Below are 27,945 nucleotides of genomic sequence, written 5' to 3' on the forward strand. Positions count from 1 at the left end.
TTTCCATCATAACACAAGTGTTTAATTATGATTTGTACGTAAATTACTTATACAAAGTGTTGACTTTGTGAAGAAAGGACTCTTTCAACACATTCTTCCCTCAAAGTGTAGTCTACCTTTTACACCAGCATTGTTGCATATATTTCTGTAATTAAAAAAACCAAAAGACCTCTTCTTGTTTCAGCTCTTAGACTGGTGGTGCAGTCTGAATGCTTTTTTCTCCTAGCTAATACAGTTTAACTGTTAAGATGGACAGTGAATTCCTCCATCTGAAACAAGCTTTACTGCCTATATCAATCTCCTTCCAGCCACTGCTTCTGATTGGGTCTCAGGCCACTCCAGAAAAGCATCAGTGATACCATGTTTCACGACACTTCTTGCATTGTTTTAATTCCAAATGTATACAAATGAAGTCATTTTAATCCTATAAATAATTTATTTTTAAAAAATTGTGCTGTTAACCCCTTTGCAGGGCAACGAGCTATGTGAAAAGTACAAAACTTTTTGTCAAATGTGATACTGAGAGTGCTTTTGACATAGTTCATTGGTTTATCCTCTCAATTGATAGATATACTGCGCAACGGGCAAGGCTAGAATCCATGAACCAAGCTGCAAAGATCTCAAGCTAAGTAAGGCGGAGAGAGACTTGAGAAACAAGAGAAGGAAATACTTTCCTATCCAATGTATACTCTTCAGACTAAAGCACTCTTTCTATCAAGCCTTCTAAACTGTTAAATAAAGTGTTCCAAACAAGCATTTAAACTTCATTACACAGAAGAGCAACAAGAACAGTAGCCTGCCAGACAAAAAGGCAGGAGGGAAAAATATATATACTGAGTTCAATGGTTAGCCTGAATGTAGCACAGTTCTTCACAACCGATGGGGGGGTAATTTCAACACGGTGTCCAACAAAGTTCTAAAGACGTGCTTCATCTCGACTGGTTACTATGAAGCAAAGGTGGTAAATGTTTGGCCCCAACTGGGCTTCAGAAATGGTTCTTTTTTCATGACGAGCATGTCTGTCCAGCTATCAATCATGTTTGTTTGCACCAAATCCCAAGCCATTTAAAATACGACTAATTAAGTTAAACTGAAGTCGTCTGCTCCAAATTCGCCATCAACTATCCATGCTACTGCATTCCTCTGAGCAAAAACAAAAACACAGAGAGAGAAAGAAATCACAGCTTGAAGATCTTAGCAACAGTTCATATTTGTATCATAAGGTAATTAATACAGTCTATTTACATACATTTTAACTGAACATGCACTAGTTAATGGATCTTATACTGTAGCTAAATTCCATGCTTAAAATTACTTATTTTAGATAATTTTTGATTGTTATGAATAATTTTATTTTAGCATGTTAGGTGTGGGTACTCAAAAAGCATCTGGCCCAGAAAGACATAACACACATTTACATACAAGTTCATGGGGAGTGTGCTAATGACAGAGCTGTCTTGTCACCCATTTAGGATTCCTAAGTGGTTAGGTATTATTCTGTGCACCTACACCTCTTGTGAAAGCACTGCTGTGAGAAATCCATTTGTGGTTGGTTCGGTTTTGATGGCACTTACTAAGAAAGAGTGAGCAAGCAGCTCACTGGAGAAAACCAAACAACAAAGCCACGAGAAAAACCAGCTGGAGGACAGGCTCTGACTCCTTATGGGGGCATTCCAGGTCTTACAGATTAGCCAGGCTGGTCCACCTAGTCCAAGACTAGAAGCACATGTATCAAAGCACTGGAGCAGGGAGAAGAGGTAATTCTTCCTCCTAACATCCTTCCAACTTTCAGCCACGGGACATTCTGAACTAGAGGTGTTTACTTATCTACCAGCACTTAATGGATTTCTCTTTGATTACTTTGCCCAGGTTCCCTTGGTGTCACATCCATGAGGTTCTGTGGCAATAGGATATACCATATATCATTTTAATGTCTCCTGTAAATTCTTATTGCAAGGCTGAATACGTAATGACAGAAGCATATAAAGTGCACAACAACTCCCCAGCAGTCATCTCCTTAATAATCTGGGAGAGATAAGAAGGGCTGGGAACACCTGGGTGCATTTTGGCAGCAAAAAAATGAGCATTCCCTCTCTCTCTCCCCTGGACATATGTGGTTACTGATGGTTAGTAAGGATACAATTTTGTACAGGTTCTCTAGGGTAAAACTTAACACTCACTCTAGACATTGGAAATTCCTTTTGTAAGCATCACAGTACCATCCCTCAATTTGCAGTGTGGTTAGAATGCACTGTTTAAATTTTAATAACATTGTACATTACTAAACCTAAGCATTGAAAGCAAGGTTTTTATGGAGTCTGCATAAATAAGTTAATATAACCCTAAGGTCTTAGTGACACCACAGTTTTCTACAGGGCCATGTCAGAACAAGGCTGGAAATACCGTCTGTGTCTTTATCATTCCACAAAACGAGTAACTCAGATAAAACCACCAGTCATACACTAGAAAAAAACAAACCAAAGCAGTGACTAATTTTTCAGTAAGGCCTTTTTTGTAGATTTTTTTTTTTACCTTCAATATCCTGGTTGTCTACGAAAGGCGCTGGTCCCCATATCCTAACGGTGCCGTCGTCGGAGGCGCTGGCCATCATGGCCGGGAGCTGCGGGTTCCAGCTGACGCAGTTCACCGTGCGCGTGTGCCCCGTCAGCTCCGCGATGGGCAGCTCGCTGCGCTTGTGCCAGATGTACACCTTGTGATCTGAGCCAAACACAGGGAAAGCAGCCTGAGCAGCACTCACACACCTGCTCCCATTAAAACTCCAGTCTCCGGTGGGGAACAGCGCTAACAAAATTTTTCTTTTCAAAGCCATCAAAAGAACGCAGGCAAAGCTCTTCCATTAACACCTGCAAGTCTACTACACTTGGTGTTTGAAGAAAAATGTTTGACTGTAATGCAAATAAGTCAACACAAGGGTAAAAAGAGAAACTAAACTGCTCTTTAATTACAGATATGGAGTTGTAATCTTATTCAAAAGGAGGACTTGCAGATATTTTTTTTCTCCCCCTCAAAAAATTGTATTTGCAAATTAGTAAATGCATTATAAAGTCATGAGTACTAAGAATAATTATATCCACCTCCTGGTGATGAGTAGCAGATAAGATCACAGCTTTATAGTTTATGAAAAACATCTTAATACTAAAAACCTGTAACACTCCAGAGAAAGTGCAAACAGAGCAAATGAGGGAGGGCTAAAGCTTAATGGCTCCAACTGTGAGCTATTACTGTCTTTGACAACCATTTACTGTGTGGTATTTAAAGATATCAATTTGTACATATTGAAGTAGATGCAAATAAACCCTGCACATCCTATTTTGTGATGGGAAGCTTTTAATTACTTTTAGCAACATAGTAGAAGAGGCAACTGGTTAGACACTCTACTGCACTGTTTAGAGAAGAGTCATTCTTTATAACCAACCATATTTAAGAATAAATGGGGGTGGGGAGAAGGAGGGGGGGGTTTCGCAGCTGTAGACCAGCAGCCTGTAACAAGTCTGTGGGTTTACCTGTCCAGGATTGTCTGTGGAATATTCCAATCAGAGTTACATAAACTGGACAAGTATGTACTGCTAGAATTACACAAAAGCCTTATATTGAGGTCTAGCAACCAAATGAAAGGATGTTGATCTATTTGAAAGGCTTTCACATAGATGCAACTGAAGGCTCAGTAAACAAACCAATCTTCCTCTATTCCTCCTCCCAGCCCCTTATAAAACAACCTTGCTCTCTGACCTTCCTGCTAAAAAAGCCTCAAGGCTTTTTCCTACGTGCTAACTCCCTTGCCCTGTGCTGAACCAGCTCATTTGAGGTACCACCTTCACAGGTGCTTGTGCTGATGCAAATGTTCTGGCTGTGCTTCCATTCCACTTAGGATGTCAAGGGCACTGCACATCCATGCCATTCACCAAACAACACAATTCACACACTAAACACACAAGCTTCTGCTCTGTCAGGTAGCCAAAGCCTAAAGACAAACCAGTACTTTGGTCTGGAAAAAACAAGATAGCTACTTTAAGGCAGCAGTCAATTCCTCTCTGAGACAGAGACCTCTATTTCCTTCCTTTGGATGCAATTGCCAGGAACACCCCTACCTAGCCTGACAAGATGTTTTAAGAAGTTATTACAACCTGATCAACTATTTTTAAAGCAAACTATGAGAATGTAACCTGTTATTATTGTTTGCTTGTCTTTTAAAAATAGTCTCAGTAGGCACATTTGCACAAAGGAAACAGCTTCAGACAGTTCAAATCTAAGAACCCATCAGTTTCTTACCTCCAATTTCAACTACAGTGGTTTTTAAACAAGGAAAGTCAATAAACTGGGGGGCAAAAATGACTGGTGCACTACAGTATCTACACCTGCACACAGATATGGCTAAATCCTGAACTTTCAGGCACTAAGGTCTCACACAAAGAAGCTTGTCCAGCCATGGAAAAGGGTTCATACTGGACTGGAGGACTGGAGGTGCTGTCCTTCAGTCATATTCCACTGGATATAGCCAGAGAGTGAAACTTGATTTTATTTTAGATATATTTCATATTTTCCAAAAGCAGAGTAGGAAATGCCGTGGCCAACCTTGTTTCCTAAGAACTGTGAGTTACACAGTGCTCCCAGTAATTTGTTTACATATTAGAAGTGTAATTCTTAGCTCTGCATGAGCTTGAATTCAAAGTGACCTCCATGGCAGATGATGGCACTACACCAGTGACAAAACCAAACCAATTCAACACATAAGCTTTTAACAAATTTCTACTCTTGCCACAGACAGCTGAATAAAAACATACTTCAAAGCCTTTAATCACCAAGAAACTCTACCAGACTACGTCAACAACTGCCTAATTTGAGACTACTCTGTCTGTATTTAAAATGATTCTATGGAAATTAAAATAACCTCACCACACCTGTATCTTCAACAGGCAAATGAAGCTGTTATTTCCCAGAAGTACATTTTATTCCAACCAGAAGTCTAAATATCACACCACAAAAAAAAAAAAAAATCCTCAAGAACACCCCACCCACTTCTAATTAAAACTGTGCAGATGCTTTTGCTGTAGAGGAGGAACACAAAAGAGTCATTAATGTGTTCTACCTCTGCCATCCTCTCAGAAGATTCTGTCTGCCAGCCCACAATTACTTCTTGAAGTATGCCACAATCTCAACAAGCCTCAAATTTATTTCATGAGCTACTTGGTTTGCTTTTATAATGTTGTTGTTAGCAACTGTCATCTATAAGATGAAGGTATAGGAAGGATACAGTGTTCCAGTTTTCTGCACAAAGGAGAATGGTGTTACCTTCACTGCCACTCGCAATGAAATCTTCATTATGACCTCCAAAACACGAGTGAATTGTGTAAAATCCTTGTGTAACACCTTGATACTTTCTCACTAAAACTCTGTCTTGTAAGTCCCATAAGTGAACTCCCTGGAAATAAGAAATTTAAAGAATGTTATTTTATCATTAGGTATTATTAATGGCATTCTTCTGAACAATGGAAAAAATTAGACATGGAAGTGCACCACTTTAGAGCCAACTTTCATACTGTCAGTGGGTGAAAAGAATAAAGATGTATCAAATTACTAAACTCAGCTTTCACTGTAGGTCCCCTTCCAGTCTGAAAGCTTTATTTTTACCCAAGGTTTCAAAAGCATAAATAGATAAATAAAATCTGTGCCCCCAGATGTGTAAAGTGACACAGTTCTTGTTGTATCTGCCTCCTCAATGCAACAGCCAGATAATAACATTTAATAGTACCTATTTCCCAATATGAAACTCTTGACTATAAATCAGTCAAATAAAAAAAAAATCAGGTCTCAAGAATAAGATTGCCTTCTTGTCAGAGAATTAATTCCATGCTGTATTTATGAACATTAAGGCCTTCATATTACACAATATACAACTAGTTAATATCAAGCATTCCAACTCACATCTAAATATTTAAAAACAGGTAGCACTTGCAAGCAGATTTATTTCCATTTCCTTTCAACATCCCCAACTCACCTGAGTTGCTACATTTAACAAAGCTAAACGGCCATTTTTTGAAATAGTAAACGACATAATAGGGTGATCCTCTTGTACTCTGAAATGACAACACATGAGAGTCAAGATAAGCAGATAATGATTCAACACCAAGACAACAGGCATGTCCTGTCTCTGCAGTATGATCAGGGAAAAACAGTTCCAAATCTGAAATAAGGTACGACTCTATAAACCAGCATAAGCCAGGTCTGCAATACTTGTTTATAGTTAGGCCAAACACCAAGACCAAAAGGGACTTCAGACCTCAACTCCTAAATTCAAGGCAGAATCTACTAAAATACATCAGGAATTGAGAGGACAAGTACTTGTGATGACAGAAATGCCAAAACATCCACCAGAAAACTACTCCAGCGTTCAGGAACTTATTTCTAATAGCTGATCTAATGCTGCTTGCTGAAACTTGCTCACTAATTCTTGTCCCATCTTTTAATATTCAGAACATTTAACAACCTGTTTCCTATCCTGCCCCCCACACCCTTCCTCAATTTTCCTCTGCCACTAAGAAGCAGGAATTCAGAAGCAAACAAAGAGGCAGTTACATGTTCCTGTCTGTGAGATCCTCGAAGTTATAACCCCGAATTCGCTGGTGTGTGTCCGACGCTAGAACAGTTTTCCCATCACTCAAGCACCAAAGGCATTGTACTCTCACCCCTTCCCAGGAGTCAAGGAGATTACCATCTAAATCCTGAGCAGAAGGAAAAAAAACAACAAACGTTCAAAAATTAGTCTCAGGTTTTTGAGGAGCTGTGACACAAATAAAAATGTTTTTCCCTTTCTATTCAGACAACTGCTACAGAAAGAAACCTTACCCTTTACAAGGTTGGACCTAATGAATTAGGAGTTGGTTGTCCTAACCAAGGGCTTTTGTAGGAATCCACCCTGGAGAGCAGAAAATCCCTTCTGTCACTTACTTTCTCAGGCCACCTGCACCCCATCACTGGGCTGACCTTCACAGTGAGGTCTGCATACTACATTATTATTCTGGGAACCAGTTGAAAAAATAATCAAGAATGTGGTGAAACTGTGGACCACCACCCCAAACCAGCACTAGTCAAGTAATGAGGGTTTCACATTTGTTTTCACTAAGCAAAGACAGCATGCAAAAACTAAGAAAGATGTAGTCAAAATTCTGTGGAATAAAAACACTTGTGGACAAAGCTACTGCTTCTTATTAGTGGTTTTTTTTTTTCTGAAGCAGCTAAGAAAAAAATTCCAGACCACAAATCCTCCTTGAGGCAGGTCAAAGATGCTCAAACCCTTCAAAGTGCTCCATACAGAAGTGCTGCTGAAATATCTGCATTAATGTATTGCTTCTTTGAATTGCAAAGGATCAGAAACTTTAGTGTACACATATACAAACCCCAAAAAAGCACCAACCAAGCTTTTAATTCCTTGCTTTGCTTTCAAAGGGGCAGATGCAGAGAACTTACACACTGGTAGAACTGTCCACGCTGCCCTCCCGTTACAAAACGCTTCCCATCAGGATTCCAGGCCACACTTGTTAAACTGTCTTCATGAGACTGGCTCATCTTTGTCCTCAGCTCCCCAGTCTGGAAAATAAACAAAGGCAGCAGGGCCTTACACCAGAACACTTTCCCAAAAGGCACTGGTAATTTTATCTGACATCAATAGTTTGGAGGTGCATATATCAGGTTCAACAGGTTTATTAAAAAGCAACACATTTATGAATAATGCAATGAAAAGCCAGAACTACTTTTGCATATCCAGTGGACTTTATTTGGGATAATTTCTTTTGTCTCTCAAATCAAGAGAGATGGAATAGCTGGTGTGTCAACTAAAAGATTTTGAGTGGAATGAAATTACATGAACAAGCCAAGAGAGTGACAAGCAGTATCAAATGAAAAAAACCCAAAACACTGAAAGAAAGGAGGCAGGGAAAGACCAGAAGAAAAGAGGTGACAAAATACATTTTAGCAAGAAGTTAGGAATATCACAGTAGTTAGAATGTTTTCCTCCTTGAGCTGAAGCTCTCCATGCCAAAATTTAGCTTTCATGCCTAGTGTATAAAGTCACAGTTTCACAAGACAAAGCACCAACGAGTGGCATTGTCAGCAGTGCTCCTCACTGAGCCAATTTAGTCAATTAAACAGAAGAAAAGTGTTCCAAGGGTGAAGAAAGGAAACGTTTTTGTTTTAGGAAACTACATCAGTTCAGAGTCCAAGGCAGCACAAGGAAGTCTATACAGCTCTCAGCTGAGGCAAGGGAAGCTTTTATATCAACTCAAGTGCCCATAAAATTCAACAGCAGAAAGTGATTTTCAAATGCATGGAGGGAATGGCAAAATGCCCAAGTGCCTGATGGAAAAATGAAGTTCTGAAATCATAAATTGAAGCCTCTTTCACTGACATCACTGGAAGGTTATATGAAGCAGAACAGTTTGCATTTTTTACTTTCCCTACTTGTTAAAATCATCAATGAGCAACTGCTTCCCTTCAATGATACTTCTGCCCTCTGCTTCTCTTGATGCATTTGCTGTCCTTCTCTTCAGGAGCTCTCTGACATCCTATGCATTTATGCCATCCCTTCTCAGAAATGATAGTAACCACCCACACAAGAATTGCTGCACAAACCCAGACACTTAGACTTGAACTCCAATTTCAGCTCTGTCCAAAGTGCAAAGAGCATTTGCAGGCTGCCATAATTATTTTTTCAAACTGAGAGGAAGGCAGCGAGATCAGCATCTCTTCTTTACGCTCCCACCTTGGCACAAGCCTGCAGCAATTCCTTCTTTCAAGAAAGAATTTAGATATTGAAACAAAAGCAGCAGGCTGACCACAAAGTTTTGTTAGTCACTCTTAGCCACCACTTACTTGTACATTCCAGAGCCAAAGCTCAGAACAATCATCTGGGCCACAGGCAACAAGGTAGTTGTCATCTGGACTCCAGGCAATGTAGGAGACCCCGTACGCGTGACCTTCTAACGTCTTAAGGAGTTTTAGCTGGTGAGTGTCCTGGAACAAGAGAGGTGTTCTTGAGACACTGCAAATGAACTCCCACCACATTTCACACTTTCACAGCATCCATCCACAGCATGAGACCTTTGACAGTTTACAGGGCCAGAAAATGAAAGCTTTTAACTTCAACCTTCAAAACAAGAACACTCATAGGTATTTTTGTTCCAATGTCCTCTGATTCTGAACATAAAACTCTAGAAACACCACTGAGTACAAAGTTTTTACATTACATTACACTTGCCTTAGTACAGAAGATTTCTGTAGCATCAAGTTTTTCTACCTCTACTGGAATAGGAAAGCACTATCATCTGTATTTTACAGAATTAAGTTACTTTCTTAGAAGTAAAGACATGTTGGAAACCTGTTCTGGTTAAAGAGAACCAAAACCTTCACAGCTGCTGACAAGGGAAAACCTTGAAGTGCCAATATTTTTATAAACTTGCATCTATCTTGTGTGTGCTGCTCAAGGAAGGAGATTTACAGAAAGATATTTTTAAAATCTTCCTTGAGAGGTGTTCTTATTTCAGCATTGCCTACAGCAAGCTGTTTTCTGCCAGATTTAGTGAATGAAGCATACTTGGCACATGCAGCCTCTTGTATCATCTCTATATTACAACTGTTTCACTGCTGCCTCGTCAGAGGAACTTGACTTTTCAAGAAGCTTGTAAAAATAAATAGTACAGCTAGATACTGTGAAACAACCACACACTGGCTTCCTAAATACAGAAACATGCTTCAGTACAGTATTAGCACTGATTCTTGGTAACAGCATATACACAAGTAGAACAGAGCTCGTTAAAATGCTGACAAAATTATTTTGAAGCCTCTTGGAGAGGGCAATCAAATTGTCCTCCCTCTACCCACCCTTCCCCATTTTTTTCCATGCATGGCAGATGCTTACATCTCCACTTTTTTTTTTTTTTTTCAAAAAGCGTGACTAATTTGAAAATCTAGCTTGATTTCTCTAATTGTCCCTTCTTTCTTTATTTCAGTATTAATCAACAGAGCACTTCTTGATTCTGAAGAGAATGACCAGAGGAAGACTGACACACAGGATTGTTTCCTGGGATCAGCTGTGAGGGATTTGGTGACTCTCAGCCAGCCTGCAGCACTGGGGGTTCTGCTGGCTGGAAAAAGTAAATTCCTCAAAAGAAAGTGAGCTAAGAATAATCTTCAGAGTGCAGAGAAGGAGGGACAAATGAATGGACCCCCTCAAGACCCCTTTTCCATTCTAATCATTATTCCTGGACTGCATTAGACACTGCTGTGTCTATAGCTAAAGTGATTCCCAAGGAAACTGAGTCATGTCAGACATCATCTCACATCCTGGAGCTTGTATGGAACAGATACATTTTTTTTTTTTACAGCAGGATTAAAGTAGCCTGTCACTTCAGCATATTTGAAACTCATGAGGAACAGGATATGTAAGATACTCCTCTTCTAATGATAGCACTCTGGGGCTGTTACTATCTTCCATACTGCTCTCATACTTCCCCCCAAATACCATAAAGCTGCTATACCATGCTCTAAAACAGCAGTCAGTGGTATTTAAGGCAAACATCCCCAAATGTAGTCAACCTGCCTCCCACCCACCACCAAAAGAAATCTCAGCACTTCTATCCCTTACATACACAACAAAAATTTGGAAAGCTGTACGACAAGCAACTATTCAGGCATCAACTCAAGTCTGCACTAGCTGAGCTCCTTGGCTGAAAGACCAAAAACCTGTCAACAGTTTTCAGAAAATGCAGAAGGGATTTTTTTAAAGGAGTCTGTTAAAGGAGAACTCTTAACAAAGAATATGCATGTTAGACAAGGTGATGCACAGTGTGCTCATCCTTTGTGCTCCACAGAGATTCTGCCACACTTCCTGACAGTCAAATAATGCATCCCACACAAACCTAGACAACTCAAGACACTATTTAATGCTGCTGAGCCCTCCTCAGAACTTTGAAATTAGCACATGGAAATGACAACAGAAGCATAGGTTAAGACAGTCTAGACGTGGCTGGGTCTTAGAAAAGAGTAAGAAATTCAAGGTATGAAAGTAAGAAAACACATTGGAGCAGTGTCCTTAAACTTCAAGAGGGGCAATGAAGAAAGAAAGGGAGAAATGAAGGATTCCCACCCATGTGAAGTGTGTGTGGAAAAATCAAACACTGTCCATTTAAAACAGGGCTCTCCCACCGCTTGCCCAGACATTGCTGGATGTTTATTTCCATGTAGTTTATGCAAACAGAATAATTCTGTATACCTAAAGGCTTGAAAATCAGATTACATTTGTGGGTCAAAAGACCTTGTCAACTGCTACAGGAAATGTAAAAAGCGTGTTCTGGCAAATATGAAAGTGAATCACTTGATGTGGCCTAATGCTATTTAAGTATCCACCTGCTTGAAAGCATTGCAATTTTTTTTAAAGCACTCAAAAAAGGAGACAAACCAATAAAACTCTACAAAACCACTTTCCCACTAACTATTTTTTAGAGATTTTATTCTTTGGCAACCCTTGGTCAAAAGGCTTAGTCTAAACACTCACAAAACATTTATGTGGTTTTACTAAGCAGCTATTAGCTAACAATTCACTTTAAGATGTACTAATCAAGATGTTTGGTATTAAAGCCCATCAATTAGAAGAAAGATGTGCATCTACAGTCAACTGACAAGTTAACAGCAAAAAATGTTTGATCCTTAATTCACCTAAAATTACTCTGTTAAAAAAAAATTACAAAACATAAACAAAACCAACAAACAAAACACAGATAATTTCCAAACTAAATACAGGAGTCAGCTTTGCTGCTATGCAGCTCTTGGCCCAGAGCACACAGGCCCCAGTCAGACACAAACCACAGCAGTCTTATGCCTGAAAAAGCCATGGTGCCTACTGTTACTTCTGGGCCTACATAATATTTATGCACATGGAACAGGGTTTTCAAGTCCTCCCATCATTTTAACAGGAAAAAGGATTCAGATTATATGGCTTCCTAACCTGAAGTGAAAGACAAGAAACTCAGATTCAAACCCCACCAAACACCAGTATGGAATTGCAGAATCCTTTCACTTTCCACCTCACACACCAGCCTGCAGCAGTATGGTTAAAAAACCTTAAGGATCTTATTTCTGACAGTTTCACAAGCACTAGCAACTTCAAATGCTGTGTGTGTATGTTCAAGTTTATTCCCAGTCTTCAATTATTATGAAATATATGGACATACTTTCATAATCACTTCTACAAGTCCAAACAGGCTTAGATTCACCAATCAGTATCTTTATTTCTATACCAATAGATACGTGTAGGAAAGATGTATGAAATATCCTACTGCTACGAGATTTACAAGACTTACATCCCGGGGAATAGGATGTAACAGGGCTACAGCACATGTCAGCCTGTCCTACAAAAATCACACCATCCTAGCAGGAGAAAGCTGAAAGGAAAGGGCAAGACAAGTTCATTCCATTTTCACACTTACTGGATCAACCTGCCATATAATAACAGTTGTGTCCTTAGATCCTGTTGCTAATTTAGTGCCGTCGTTGGAGAATTTACAGAACCACACTTCGTTACAGTGCTCCGTTAGGATCTGCTGGGTATAGCATGGGAACTGTTTCCTGGGAAAACAAAGGGATGCAGTCACACATTCAAAAAAATCTTACTGCTTTCTTATAAGTCAAGGTATTAAATAAAACCACTCAAATAAAAACCTTATTTAAGTGCAAGGCCAGACAACTTAGAAACCCCCTCTATTAACAGCTGCTTCAAGTAAGTACAGAATGAAGTGTCTTACCTGGCAACAAGCTCACACCATTAAGTCATCATAATTAACCATAAGAACATAGAACTGCTCTTATTTCACCTACATAATTTGTTATTCTTTCATGTAACTTGGAATTAAACTGACCTCATCAGGAGTGTAACAGTTTATTACAATATCATTTTCTACTGTATAGAAAATACTATAGTATAGATCTCTTTGAACCATAGGTGCAAGGTTTTTACTCATGAGGTTTTTGTAGGTATCTAACTCACTTAGCTACATCTTGCTAAGATATGATTCTAACATGGAACTTCCTTTTCCTGAATGTGACCTTGCAATAAACTAGATGTTTCTTTGCCTTTGTTTTGTCATTTTTCACCTTTGCAGGGTACCACATACAATATCTAAGCATAACTAGCAAGATACCATTGAGCTCTCAGCTTGAACAGTTCTCCCTCACAAAATCTAAGCTATTTTGTAAAATGCTGAGTTTATCAAACAAAATAGTACGTGATAAACTACTGAAGAAGATTCAAACATTGCTCTAGAACCAATATTTAATATTCTAAAAAAAAAGCTAACAGTCAAACTATTAAGTTAGGTGAGAACTGAAGACAAGTTCTATTTGATTTAAATCTTGCCTACAAGCTCTCAAATAAGAATTTCAGAGCTAAGATAAAATAAATGTAGGCTTTTACAGCAGATGTCTTCATTTTGAAACAATACTGCAAGAGGTACAAGTTCATTGTTCAGATGCACTAAAAGATAATCTCTAACCACAGACATTTTCAACTGCAGAGATGCTGAAGTGGTTTAGTCTTAGGCTGAGTTTTTACAGCACCCAGTGCAAGAGGGCAACACAACTCTGATGGGACACAGTGACACTATGGGAATGATGGTGCCCTCGAATGTACAGTTGTATTTATCACTGCAGATTAACTGGCTAAAAAAAAAAATCAAAAAACAACAAAAACATCACAATCCACCCACCAAAAGTCAAGCAAGCCCCCCAATTAATTTAGGCAGAAAACTTACTTCCCACACATTAATGTTTATAAATACAGTTTGGTAGCAGCTAGGCTGACAGACACCTAAAAAACTACTTCTTCCCTGAAGCTAGAAAAAGTTCTGCTTCACAAAATGTCTGTACCCTCCCAGTGCATTTTCTTTTATTAGAAGAGGCTTCCTAGCCTGTGCTTCAAGGCTATCAAACAGCACTGAACAACCACACAGTCTCATTTCCAGTCTTATGGTAGAGAAGGATAAAATGTACATACATACATATATATATATATATATATATATATATATATTTATATATATATATATATTTGGCTTCCTTGGACATGTCAGTACTTACTTGTTGACAGAGAAACACAAGTGTGTTCCTGCTCCTGTTTTCAGCCGACCAGGAACTACCTGGTTGCCCCTGGAAGAACACTGAACCCAAGGTAAAAAAAGCCCCACCCATGAAAGAAGACTTAGTTTCCCTTCAAGTCTAGAGGGAAGCAGGCAAGCCCTTACACAGAGATGTGCACCTACAGGAGCAGTGTTTTATTATTATTTAGCCATATTGTTATAAATTAATGTTTTTGCTCTGAGCAGCAACTTGCCCTAGGAGGTGAGGCTGCATCCATAATTCACACAAAGTACAAGGGGCATGCTGTGTCCCAGGAAAGTCTTTTCATCTCATTTCATTTCAAAATAATACTCTATGGAACAACAGCTCTTCCATCTTAAAGCTTAAGAGAAGCAGCCAAGGTTTTGTAGACATGAAAAGCAAGCAGGATAATGCTGGAGCACACCATTTTTACCTTCAGTTCCTAGAAGGGGTGACACAGCTATTAGGGCTGCTGCAGACACATCCCAATACTGAATTATGCTGCTCACAACCTGGTTGGATCAAAGTGCTCCCACAAAAAGTCCTCTTCACTTAACTAGTGAAACAGAACTCAGCAAGTTTGACTTCACAGATAGCAAAGCCACATTAAATAACCTGGCTGTGGAAGCAAATAGCAGCAGTCTTGAAACAAGAAACCAGAACCAGTTGTCTTAACAGCTTCTGGTTTTGGCAATTAGATATCACTGAAGCTCAAAGGTTTTTCTTCATTTTTTTTAAGTGTTTCATGACAAACTGTTCTGTTCAGCACAAAACACCTGAATTATGTCACTCACTTACTGAGATTAAGCAGCTAATAAAAGTTTACTGTTGTTGTATTTGCACAAGTTCAAAATAATAGAATAAAACACTAAATAGCTACCTTTTTATTCCCTGTACATACAATGAAAGTTTTATTCCTCAACAAACAAAAAAAGCAAATGAACAAAAAAACCCCAACACACCCAACTAGACTGAAGGTTCTCAAAACAAAAAATCATCATCTCCAAGAGCACCAATTCTCTACTATTAAAATCTCTGGCACAATAACATGAAACCCTTCACCTGCACTCCCAGTAGTGCCTCACTCATATCTCCCACTCTTATCAAGTGAGTTTTACAGTTGAAAATAATTTTGCCTCTTAGTGCAATTCAAGCATGCTTAACCAAAACACTGCCATAAGTCCAAAAGGGATTAGTTCCAACTAAAAAGTGGAAAGTTATCAGTGCTGCATCAACTAAGTAGCACAGGACTTGAACTGTCTAAGCTTTTAGACTACTGTTACTTCTGTCACCTTCATCAAAATTTGGCTTCTGCTGTCTAACTCATCTCATTATGCCCAAGCATGGCAGCAGTACAGCACAACACAAACTGGAGCCAGACCCCTGCAACAGGCAGCTACAATAGGATGAGGACAGAATGGAAGCCTCTCTTTTAAGTGGATTTTTTGGTACTTTTTCGGTTGGGGTTCTTGTTGTTACAGTAGCCATAAGTATCTATGTATATACACAGCAAATATGCAAATTTGGGAAGTACTACTTTAGCAAAAAAAAGGAACCAACAAAACAAAAACCCAAACTATGGCCAAACTTTTATGTCAGCAAATAGATTCCAGTGGGGGAAATTCAAACTCAGATTTGTTGCATATAGTATCTTTTCTATCTGGCTCTCTGTAGCCTGGCTTCAGTAAATCAAGCTCTTCACAGTGATCTGGAACGCTCCTTGGGATTTGATTAGCAATATCAAACCTGTTGCACAACAGCCAATACTACTCATGGACTTGCTTAAAGGTTAAATCTCTTCTAGGTAGTCTGATTTTAAGACTCACTTCTGAAGGAGGGAAGCCACAATACCAGTACATGATCATTTCCAATAGCTCTTAAAATGGGCAACATTCAAATGTCTGCACACACATATACAACTGCTGAAACAACGCAATGTAGCAAAATTGTAGGCTAAAAGACTACTTAAATATATTTAAGTGCCAAAGACACTTAATTTTCAAACCTTAAGATAGCTACAGCAAAGTACTATGGAAGTATGCATTTTTAAAAACTGACTCCAAGTAACCCAAGAATGCAAATCAAAGCATCTGAGTTCAGAAAACTTCTATAAGCAAGTTTATCAATTCTTAATTAACTTCCTCAGATGAGCTAACCTTAACTGAAAACAATTCCCCTGAAAGCCCAAGTGTTAGCCTGTTACATGGACAAATATATAAGGAGATCCCATACAGCCCTTATCCCTTAATCCACCATGCACAGCACAGCAGTTTTCCATAAAAGCTACAGTGAGTTTTAGGTCCTTAGCCAAGTTTTGCTGCATGAGGAAAAACTGCTCAAGTCAGCCATTTGTTAAAAACAAACATCTTCCTGTTTCATGTCTATTAAGAGTATTGCATTTTGAAGGTTCAGAAGCTGCCTCCATTTTGTCACCAAAAAAAAAAAAAGTTATCCAGACAGTCTAAAGAGCCAATAAAAAGGTATAAGAGACACTCAATTATTACTATCTTACAAATCTGAGAAAATAGTTCTTTTTAATATTCATGTTATATATTATGTAACTCAGAAAAATCTACTGTACATTTCTCCTCTGTCTTAACCTTTGTGTCTAAAAGCACTTATGTCCACTCTAAAAGTTACAGCAGAAAGCTGAGTTCTTAGAAGTATGGTTCAGCAGGCTTCCTACATTCCAGTAACCTTGAAGACAGAGTCTGGGTAAGCAACACACCACTGAATTTCTCTGTGTGAAAAAACACAGCAATCCTGTGTTGATGAATAAATAGACTGGAAATAAGTGGCTATGGATAAGCATAGCAGTATCATCTTTTTACACCAATCTGATTAAAATTTTTAACCTTCAGTCTGATGCCATAACCTCACATCCAGCTACCAAAATCTCCTCTACTCCTCACCTCCACCGCTCATTTGGCGAAGCTGCTTTTTCCCAGTAAAATCCTGTTAAACCAGCTCAGAACAGTTCTCACGTTTCTGACAATCAGATTATTTTAAAAGACCAAGAAAAGACTGCCCATCTCAGGAGTCTGGAAGGTTTCTTACCTACTACAAACGTGATCTATTAGCAGCGAGACAGAATCTAGGTTGCTGTCTAGTTTGGTGTTGTGATATAGGCACCGGTCCCGTTGGAGTTCCACAGCCTGGCGCAGCAGGTTCTGTAAACGCCTCGGAGGAAGCATCACTGATGGGGGCAGGTAGGCTTCAGAGGAGTTAGGAAGAAAAAACAAACAAATGAAGTAAAAAAGACTTCTCAAAAGCAAGTTATAAGTAAGAGCATACTTTGATTTGAGTGGTTTTGGAAGAAACCTTAGTAAATAATAGCAGGCAGCTTGTTGAATTTGAATGTACAGCTATACACCTGGAATTAGAAGCATGAACTTCTGGGAAGCAGAGCTGTATGCAAGGTATTTGTTGTTGTAGAGTGCACTGTCCTGGCCAACAAGCACCATTTACAGAAGCTAACTCAAAACTCAGTATTTTACAAAATCTACAATGTTGCATAACAACACCATCAGCTGGGTTCCTTTAAGGAATTCTCTATCAGCACTATGAAAATAAAGAATATCATGGGTTTTATAACTTTGGTCCAGAGTATTACAACAGCCACAAGAGAGAGGAGAAACCACAATTCAGAGCAAAGTATGAGACCACTGTCAACCAGTATCACTACAGGTTACAGGCCACACTTAAGTTTCCACCACTCAATGTGGCAGGCATTTATAACACACACACACCCCACCCTAAACCACACATTTAATCACCAAGGTGTATCACTACTGCATGCAGCAGAGCTAAGAAGCAACAGTTCTTATTACAAGCAGTTTATCAGAGACAGCAAAAGCTAAAGTACAGAAGATCAAAGGGTAAAGGCACCTAAAGGTATCCCCATGAACCAAGATATACGAAAAAACAACCAACCAGCAAACACAGTCAATTCCCTGGGATGTGTATACTGGATTTAACAGAGATGAGAAGAAATTCTAAACACTTGAACATCTTACTCTGGAGTTTGTCCAAAAGTTTAGATCTGGAAGCTGTTCCTTTCCCTTCCCACTCAGCTTTTGCACGCAAGTCTTCTGCATGGCTACACATCAGGTACCTGTTTCAAAAGGGCACATACACCAACAGACCAAGGCTTTTTGGAATCATTCTTTTCACTTTTAAGCATGATACAGATCATAACATTTTTAATGAACTGGGAACAGGTAAGTTAAGCTTGAGACCAACCGGGAAAAAGGCAGGGAACTATTTCACACAAACACACATCTTCTGAACAAATGCCTGCAAACTGCCCATACCAAAACAAAACAAAACACAAGCAATTTTAGGATGGTAGAAATGTCTTATTTTCATCTAAGAACAAACCAGATTATACTCAATTAAATTTTAAGGTAACTGGATAATAATTCTCAAGATAGAAAACCATATATATCTATTAATTTGGGTTCTAGTAGTATTAAAGTAAATCATCATCAGGTTGTTTTCAAGCATCTGAACAAAATACTGTCTACTGAACAGCATTCTTCACTCAGCATTTTATCACGTCTCAGTACAGCTTCTTATCCACCAGGATAGTAGCTTTAATACAGCTTGAGTCTTCACAACATCAGCTATCAAAAGCTACAGAATTCCTTAAAAAACATCTCTGCAAGAGCTCTCAAAGTGCAAACACTTACCCACTGAGGACATGAATGCGTTCTGTGTTATATTTCAGAGGCGTCAGTTCACAGCGTAGAACCTGAAGTGCCTCCAGGACCTTGCCATCCTCCAGGTATTCCAGGTACTTCTGCTGCAGCAGCAAAAACTTCATCCTCTGACATGACAGAAAGCAGCAGTCAGGGGAAAAAGGTTGACTGAAGTTTCAGAAAACGTTTGAGCCTAAACAGAACAGTAGAAACCATTCTACTATGCCCTTCAGAAAGACAGCTCTAAGTAATGTTTCATTACTCAATTTCTTTTGTTGGCTTTTCAACAACATTGCAGCAATTAAGCTATCCATGAATTTCTTCCCTGCCTGATGGGGCTCCAAGTAGTTCCTATCTCATTCCTCAGATCTCCCCTGCAATTGTTCCCATTTTCAGCTGCTCTCTCTTTAGTCATCATCCTTCAAACCCTGCATTACTCAGGTTTTCCAGTGAAACATTCTATCAAGAAAAGGGCCCCAAATCAGCTATTCACATATTTAAGACTGCATGACAGCACAGAACACAACAGGGCAACTCATCAAGTTCTCACACTGCTTACATAGGTGTTGACATAAATTGTTTGCATAGATGCATAACATATAACAGCAACAAACTGACACTGCCTGAGGTTTTGGGGTTTTTTTGTAGTTCCATCTTTAATTATTTTCCTTGGGTGTTGTTTTCAGGATTACAGAAAAAAAAACCAGTTTCCTATACTTAGGAGTCACTTCAACACTATGAATTAAGAGCTGTTATTGCATAGTGTTCCTTTCACTTTTACAGTTTTTGGTTGTTTTCTTAAAAAAATAATCAAGCCTACTATTGTAACAAATATCTGTGGGTAAAAAAATATAGGCATTTAGTTACTATATTAAAATTTTTAACAGTAATTTAGTACAAACACAGTTTGGTTGTTTCTGGATGAAATCAAGCATCTTGTGTTTGTACACATTCTTTACTGCTATCAGAAATGACAGGTTTAGTCCACAAAACTCACCAGGTTGAAAAGGAAAATGAGGAAAATGTTCATGCTTAGATAAACTAGTAAGACATAGACTGGAGATAAAGTGTAGTAAACTACATTTGCTTTCCTAATGAATACACCACCAGTTCAATCACCAGTTTCCTTTGCTTTCATCAGACCTCAGGCACCTCACTATTTTCATGCTCATATTTGGTCAATGTTTACTTAGTTTCAAACACACTGCCAGCCTCCTTAAGTAGAGGGATAATTGGGAAGTTTAACATGTTCCTGTCCTATTAAAGCTCACATGAAAGTTTAAGGCTCACTAGATGTTAAATTCAAAAGTTAAAACATAAAGCCTTTTCATTTCCAGAGACACTCAGTTCTTCAAAAGAATGAAGTTTCCACATACAGTGCTATTAACTTACCACACAGCTTTGTGAAGCATAAAACATGACACAGTAAAGATGATTTATGTTCAAACTTGTCTGTAGTGCTCTGCTGTCCTGTATCTGACAGGCAAACCTGTATTGCACTCCCAATCCAGCTCTTTAGTTTATTTGAATTTGGAATTATTAGACCATTACTGTACAGTTCTTCCAGGTGAGACAACTTTTTTCGATGTTCTGACATGTGAAAAACCAAATGAAAGATATCCCAATTATTTACAAGCCCAGTGGCTGGCTCCATGCAGCAGGCCAGCAGACCCCACGCTGTTTGCTTATATACCAGCAGCAGGAGGGATAAGAACTTCCTCCACCAGCTGTGCACATGCTCCCCAGGATCCACGGAAATGCCCAGGTAGCAGACACCCACTATATTTCACTGCTTTTGGTCACCTCACACTGATGATAACCACCAGATCAAAAACAGGCTGATATTTATTTGTAATAAAAACTGTAATCCCTCCCTATCTTCCTTCTCCATCCACTGTGTATAATACTGAATTTATATCACATTTCCATTAAATGTGATAACCTACCTTTTCACCCTCCTTACTTTCATGACTTGGAACATAATTTTCATTTTGTTAGGGGAAAAAGTAAAAAGAGCAGAAAAACCCTCTAATATGAGTTTTATAACATCAGTCCCAGCAATTCCATGGAAGCATTACAGGAATACTTCCACTCAGAATGCTGCTGCCAAAGAGGTGTAATTTCAGTTCTAGGCTAGAAAGTATGGCTTAAAAAAAAAAAAAAAAAAAAAAAAAAAAAAAGGCCATCAGTGCCATATGTGACTTAGGCATATTAGGAATATAAAGGCCCCCAGAAAAACAAAGTATTATACATTTCATGCAGCAATCTAGTGTTCCATAATGGAGAATCAGAGTAAGAGATAAGCAACTTGGAACAGTAACTTATCGACAGCAGAGGGCAGGAACTAAAATCTTGATGGGGAAATTAAATTGAATTACTAAGCTATTTTGGTAACTGCTCCAAAACTTGCCCTACAGCATACTCAAACAATGGCATGAATTTCCTTAAGGCAAGAGTCACACTCCAGTAATATTACATTGCAGGTCATCTTTTAACATTGGGACACTCACTGTCTCCTACTTCTTATTTTTGTGCAATTAGCGACTTTGCTGGTAAATAAATTTCTCTCAACTCCTTTACACCCTCCTAATAGTACTTCTAATTTCTTGCAACACCACCTTCTACAAAATCCAAGACCATTTTGGGTACATCATCTCTTTTAGAGCCCAAACAACCTCTTCTAGAAGGAATGAGAACTGTTTAAAATATTGACAACTGGAAAGTAAAAGCACAAACTTGCTGATTAAGTAGCTTATTCTTTCTTCGTGTTTTTTAGCTGCCTTACCAAGAAGGGAAATCAAAATGACCATAATGAAAACCATACCAAAGTAACACAAGTGCCTGGGATTTGCTATCATCTCAGTGTTTGCAAAGGAAATTCAACTTCATTACACTCATGACTGCTGAACACTTTAAAATTCAGACACCACCACTGCCTAGCTTATAGCCAAGATTCCTCACCCTGATGGACCTCTGGAAAAGTCCAATCCAAGTGTCAGCACTGCAGTCTGGCTGGTTTTTTTCAGTTATTATACCTCATCCTGTCTTTCACCTCTACAGAAAGGATGAGGATAAAGTGCATTACTTTGTTGTTTCTACAAGCTATTATTTAAGCGTAAATTGAACTCTGATTACCCTGGGGCAAAACAAAGAGTTAACAGATTTATAGGTTTTTGTTTGTTTATTTCAATGTATGCACTACTAGCATTTTTCTTTCTTCAAACTTGGGTTACTAACATGAATGCTTAGTACTGTACTCCTTCCTTGTCCTAACTGTTAGTAGGAAAGCCCCTTCCAGAATCCTAAATTCTAGGAAGTCTGGCAGGTACCATAACTCCCCATCACTACATACCCAAAGGTGAAAACCTCAACAAACAAAGCCGTGAAAGGAACAGGACAAACACACTGCCACGGGCAAGAAATTGGGCCATTCTGATCAGTAACTGTAACCAGCAGTGAATCTTCAGAAAAAATGCAAAATAAACTAAGCTTATGTCTAGATTTTGGTGTTATTTTCAACCTGTGTATCTTAAGCTCCATAACAGTTTTATTAATGTACTAGGAGTGAAAAATAAGTAAACATTGCTGAAACAACTGCTCTTTGAAATTAAATAGGTAACTAAAATACATGGTGAAATTATCAGCAGATGTTTCAAAACAAACTCAACACAGTAGCTATCTACTTACAGCCTGCAGAACTAAGACCTCAGTTTTCTTTATCCTGTAGTTTTTTATTGTGGTAGTTTTGTAAAACACTGATGAAAGCTTTAAAAACAACACAAAACTTAAATGCCCTGATATGTAAAGGGCAGAAAATATTGTGCTCTACAGAATTCAGCAAGGAATTTAATGAGGCTTCAACCATACTAAGTCCTACCAAACAGGGAGTAATTAACTCCAGCACGGAACTGCCCTTAATGCTGGTAGCAAGAGGGACACCATGCAGGCAGGTGGAGCACTTTACTCAAATGATAATATTTAACTCACTTTTTAGATTGTATTGCCTGCTGCAGGCTGTATACCTCTGGAATAAGTAAAGAGAACAATCTGAAGGTATTTTCTAGAAGATTGTAGAGGAATAATCCCAAAGTTACTTCCTAGGTGCAATTAAGTACCCAAGACAGATGCCATCACATGCTTGAGTAGCCCCAAAGTAAGCCAAACTGCAGGCTGGCTTGAAGTTGTTTTCTAACTGTTACTGAAGCAAAAACATCATGCTTGATTCAATTATAAACTTTTCCTACAGATTTTCTAAGACAGCTGTATCTTACATGCTGGAAAAGCAAACATGACTAATCACATACTGTACAGCACTCAGCTGTGTTAACACAAATAGAAATAGCAAACTGTCCTGTGTGCTGCCACACCCTCCTCCCCCCCATAGCAACACACTGCATCAAAGCTTTAAAAATTGACATCAGCCCCTTCATATTTAGCGTTTTCACCTGTAGAACTTAAAGCACTTTGGAGAAATCAGGAAATTAAACACAAGTAGGATTTTTTGAACACATATCCATCTCCCTTCACTGACCAGACATTTCAAGAGCAGCTATGTATCTTGGTTATTTTGTCCAGGTCATATTAACTGTAAGGAAAAAAAAAACAACAAAACAAAACAAACCCACCCAAACCACAAACCAAAAACAAACCACAGAACACACACCCTACTTAGTTAAATACTCTCTGTGTCACCTAAATTTTTAGGTACCCATTCTTCTTGTATGCACACATTTTTAAAACATCTAGTCACATAGTGTGAGTCACAAGTCAGGAAACTCAAAATCCAATTTTCTATTTTTAAAAAGCTACCTGCAGCAGCACCTTGTTTGGACTTGTCCTGATCAAGACATTTATCACCTTCATTAGCTCTGACTTTACTGCAGTGGGGAATACTTACAGAGAATAAAGAATCCCTCCTTACCTGTAATGACCTTTCTCTACCTTCCCAGCACTAATACCCACCCAGAACCACAACCATGTGCACAAAAGCTGGACAGAGAGGGAGGAGGAGACTCCATGCACACAAGCTCAACTTATCCTTGCAAATAATGCTGTCTTGCACATGTAAGATATTCAAAATTGTTACCTGTTTCAAATTATATCAAGTTAATATAAAGGAGATCAACTTTAAAAAGAAAACAGTTAATATTGGTTCAGGTAAAGTTCAACCTAAACCAAGTTTTTACTGCACCAAGCTTTATGGAACCAGTTAAGATATCAATATTAGAGAATGCTCTTGGAGCCCTTCAGAACAACAGAAGGAAAACATTCTTCTTTCTCAAATTGAGGTCTCCAAAGAGTACAGTGTTGATAACTCAATTAAATCTCTTGACTCACTAACATGCAAAACGTTTTAATACTACAGACAAACTTTGTAACTTCAGAAGTCAAAAACATGAGAAAATTTGTGTTAGATGACCACTCATATTACAACATAGCAGTTCCATACTTTCAGCCTGCACAAACTGTTGAAAGCTGCATGCAATATTCTCAACTCCTTCAGGTCTTTGACAAAAGAGAAAGTGAACTACTGGTCGGTCTAATTAAGAGGTGCTAAGCTTTGACCAGATTAATAGAACCAAATGTAAACTTCTGTCAAGTACCTTCTGATGTTTTGTTAAACATCTGTTTTCCCTACTTCATTTCCTGTTCTCTCTTTCTCTCCCTCCCCCACCAGACAGGAAATTGTCTTGACAACAAATGAATCAGCTAGAAGTGGAACTAAGCAGCCATCAGCTGATTCCTCATTGTTTACAGTCACAGACACTTCAAAAAGCCTTGGTACTGTTTGCTTCCTAAGTGACCATAGCTGGTGTAACTTCATCTCATTAAAATAAACGTTTTACAACAAGAGAACAAGTTCTTTGAAGAGCCAAGTGATGAATTATATCTTGAGATACAAAAATCAAAACAAAAAACACTTCACCCAAAGCAAGTGAAATCATAACAACACATATTGTAGTGTCAAGTCACAGGATCCACCAACCTTCCATTTCTAGGTTTATCTTTTTAAAAAAAAAAAGCCACCCAAAGAGAAAAAGCTCTAAATAAAATCCTAAACAGCAATACAAATGCATTTGCTCTTTAAAAGCCATCTGGAAAAGCAACAGTATTGTTCATAGTCTATAGCAGCCTCTATATTCTTGTAACGTGCTATGACAATGCCAACTCCACATTAGTATTAGTGCATTTTATTTCTAAACTTCTCTTCCCTCCAGAAAACCTAACTCCTATAAACACAGAGATTGTGAGAAGTATTTCAAGGTTGAAATTAGTATTCAACATAGGCAGTTTCTACAGAAACTGACCTATTTTAGGACTGTGACAGGATTTATATTTTATCAGTTAGGTACATTTAATAGAGTTTTAACATTCAGCACACCAAATCTCAGCCTCAATACTTTTGGGCTGCCTATCTCACATTCTACAATGGAATAAAAAAAAGTTCAGCTTAGTATGACGTTTGAGATAGCATGCAAGCAGCTTAAAGTAAACAAAAAAGAGAAAACAAGAACTATGGACAACCAACTCCATAGTGAAAGATTACACCACTACAATTAGCCCAACTACACAGCTCTGAAAGAGTTCAAGTGTGCCTCTTACCACAATTGCATGCGGAGAATGCACTAAGGCCTTAAGTTCATTCAGGTCGTTCTCAGCCTGCAGAAATCGGCATAAGAGAAAAAAAAGTATATAAGGAGGATGAATTTTGAATTCTCTCACAGATACTATAAATTTCAACAGTGGTTAATACAGTCCTATAAGCCCTACGTTACCTTATCCCATTCTCCTTCCATGACATGATTGCGGAATTTGGTAGCTGAAGGATGTTCTAAACGACATCCTGACTCTTGCATGAGGAGATCAACAGTCTGGCTGCAGGAGAGATACAGTGTAAAAAAACCCGACCAGTTTCACCCTCACAAATACACCGCCTGCTATGATAACAGTTTACTATAAAGTAACTTTAATTAAACAAGAATATGATGACCAGATTCAGATGCTTGTTCAAGAAGGTGATCTCAGTTGCCTGAGACATGTAAAAAGCTACCTCTACCTAATGCAAGTTGTCAAGGAGCTTGAAAGCTTTGCTGAAGTACCATAAAGTATGTGACTTACCAGCCACCTCAAACAGCCAGCCCTGCACAGAAGATAAACTTCATGAAGGAAGATACAGTCTAGAAAGCTGTCAGCTACTGGCTGCCATCCCCTGCCCCCTCCCTACCTCCCCCCTAAAAGAACAAGGAGAGCTACAACATCTGGCACAAGCCTAATTTTTTCTTCTTCATCACTTCTTAAAAGACTGGCTCCTTAAAAAAAAATAAACAAACTCAGGAACCTGTAGCCCTCCCCCTTTTATACTAAAAATAGCTTATTTACTGTGGTGTCATCTATGAATAGTCACGAGTTGTCTGCTGCTGTAAACTTGCCTCTTGTGTCAGAGGCAATTTATTTTATGGAATATGTTCTTTATAGCTGACCCATTCTGCAGTGTTTTTAAGACTTCTTTTGTGGCTACATAAGCACTTCGCAGGACTTCTCTACCCTCCTTCCAAAAATGATGACATACTGGCTAGCTTTAGCTTTACTCACAAAGCACTATGATTAAACACTTACGACTTCCCCTATTCCACTGGGAAATTATTTTCTCTATTCTGATTTTAAGGAAGGGCCAACATTCTCATTTCTTGTTTACAAGTAAGATTATTAGCAAAAACACGTGTCCAGCACAAATCTACAGAGGCCTTCACCATTTAGAGGGCCAAAGGTTTCCAGAGTGAAACCAATCGGCCTGCTTAAGTGGCAGTTTACTTTGTGTCGCTTCCTCCGAGCTGACAAGCCAAATCTTGGGGCTCATCTGCGAAAAAGCCGCCCCCCCCACGCCCAGCTGCGGGCTCCATTATGTTTACTAGATAACTTCTCCCCCACTAACACATTTGTATTGATCTACCCTTATCGGTGTGCAACTCGACTTCCATATTGCCATCCCTGGCAGGGGAAGCTCTTGTCCTGTCCCTTCGCTAGACACCGGCACGGGCTTGAAAAACACAGCTCCGGCTCCATTTTTCCGGGAGCGGGCCTGCCCCACCGCCGGGCACTGCTCTCCCCTCGCCGGACAGCACCAGGCTGCGACGGGACAGTTTTGCCCATCAATCCCCCCCCCACCCCGAACCGGGGGTCCCTTCCTCTCCCCTCCTCCCCGCTTCGGGCTGCCCATCCTCCACGGGGACCCCGCGCCGGACCCTCCCCGGGGTCGGAGCGGAGGGCGGCGGGGCTTGTGTGGGGGGCTGCCCCGGCCCCGGGGGGGACCCTCCGGTCAGGGCGCCGCAGGAAAAGAAGGAAGGAAGGAGCCCGTCTCCCGCATCAGCCGCGCTGCCCGTCGCCCACCGCGGCCACTTACTTGAGCCCCAGCCCGTGGAGGTGCTGCCCGATCAGCCGGATCACGTCCTCGTCGGACTGCGAGAGCCGCTTCTTCTTCTTCAGGGCGCTGCCGCCGCCGCCGCCACCCCCCAGTTCGGCGGCGGCCGGGCCGGGCCCCCCGGCGGCGGGCACCCCGTTGTTGACGCCGAGCCCGCCGGGGCTGCCGCCGCCGGGGCCGCCGCTGTTGGCCGAGGGCAGCAGCCCGTTGGCGTGGGCCAGCTGGTCACCGGCGGCCGTGCCCGCCGAGGCCTCGCCGTTCTGGGCGCCCAGGCAGCCCAGCTCGGGGCCCTGCGGCGGCGGCTGCTGCTGCTGCTGGCCCCCTCCCGCCCCGTTGGCCTGCATGGCGCTGCTGGCGATGCCGCCGCTGCTGCTACTGCCTCTGAGCGGGGCGGCGGCGGGGGCGAGCCCGGCGGGCACCGAGGGGGACTGGGACGAGGTGAGGCCTGCTCTGCCCGCGGAAGCCCCGGGCTCTCCTGCTCCCTCCGCCGCCGCCGGGGAGGCCCGGGCTTTCTTCCGCGGGGGCGGGGAGGCTCCGCCGGTGTCCGAGTCGGAGGAGGAGGAAGCGGAGGCCAGAGTTTCCTCGCCGAGAGCGGCCGTGGTGGGAAGCCGGGGGGGCGAGGAGGGGGAGGCGGCGGGGGCGAGGGGAGGCGGAGCGGGGCCC

General features: G+C 40.2%; 1 protein-coding gene across 1 annotated transcript; it reads right to left on the reverse strand.

Annotated features, from left to right (window-relative positions):
* Positions 1-27,922, reverse strand: WDR26 (WD repeat domain 26). Its single transcript, XM_059840678.1, has 14 exons — positions 27,265-27,922; positions 25,640-25,739; positions 25,467-25,523; positions 18,855-18,991; positions 18,180-18,277; positions 17,221-17,377; positions 12,498-12,636; positions 8,887-9,027; positions 7,486-7,605; positions 6,595-6,740; positions 6,017-6,095; positions 5,311-5,440; positions 2,533-2,718; positions 1-1,143 (listed from the first exon to the last, which is right to left on the reverse strand). Exons 1-14 carry the CDS (start codon positions 27,624-27,626, stop codon positions 1,118-1,120), a joined length of 1,878 nt encoding a protein of 625 aa, XP_059696661.1. The 5' UTR covers positions 27,627-27,922; the 3' UTR covers positions 1-1,117.
* Positions 27,923-27,945: the final 23 nt, after the last annotated feature.

Source organism: Haemorhous mexicanus, chromosome 3 (assembly GCF_027477595.1).
Source record: "Haemorhous mexicanus isolate bHaeMex1 chromosome 3, bHaeMex1.pri, whole genome shotgun sequence".
Lineage (NCBI taxonomy): Eukaryota > Metazoa > Chordata > Aves > Passeriformes > Fringillidae > Haemorhous > Haemorhous mexicanus.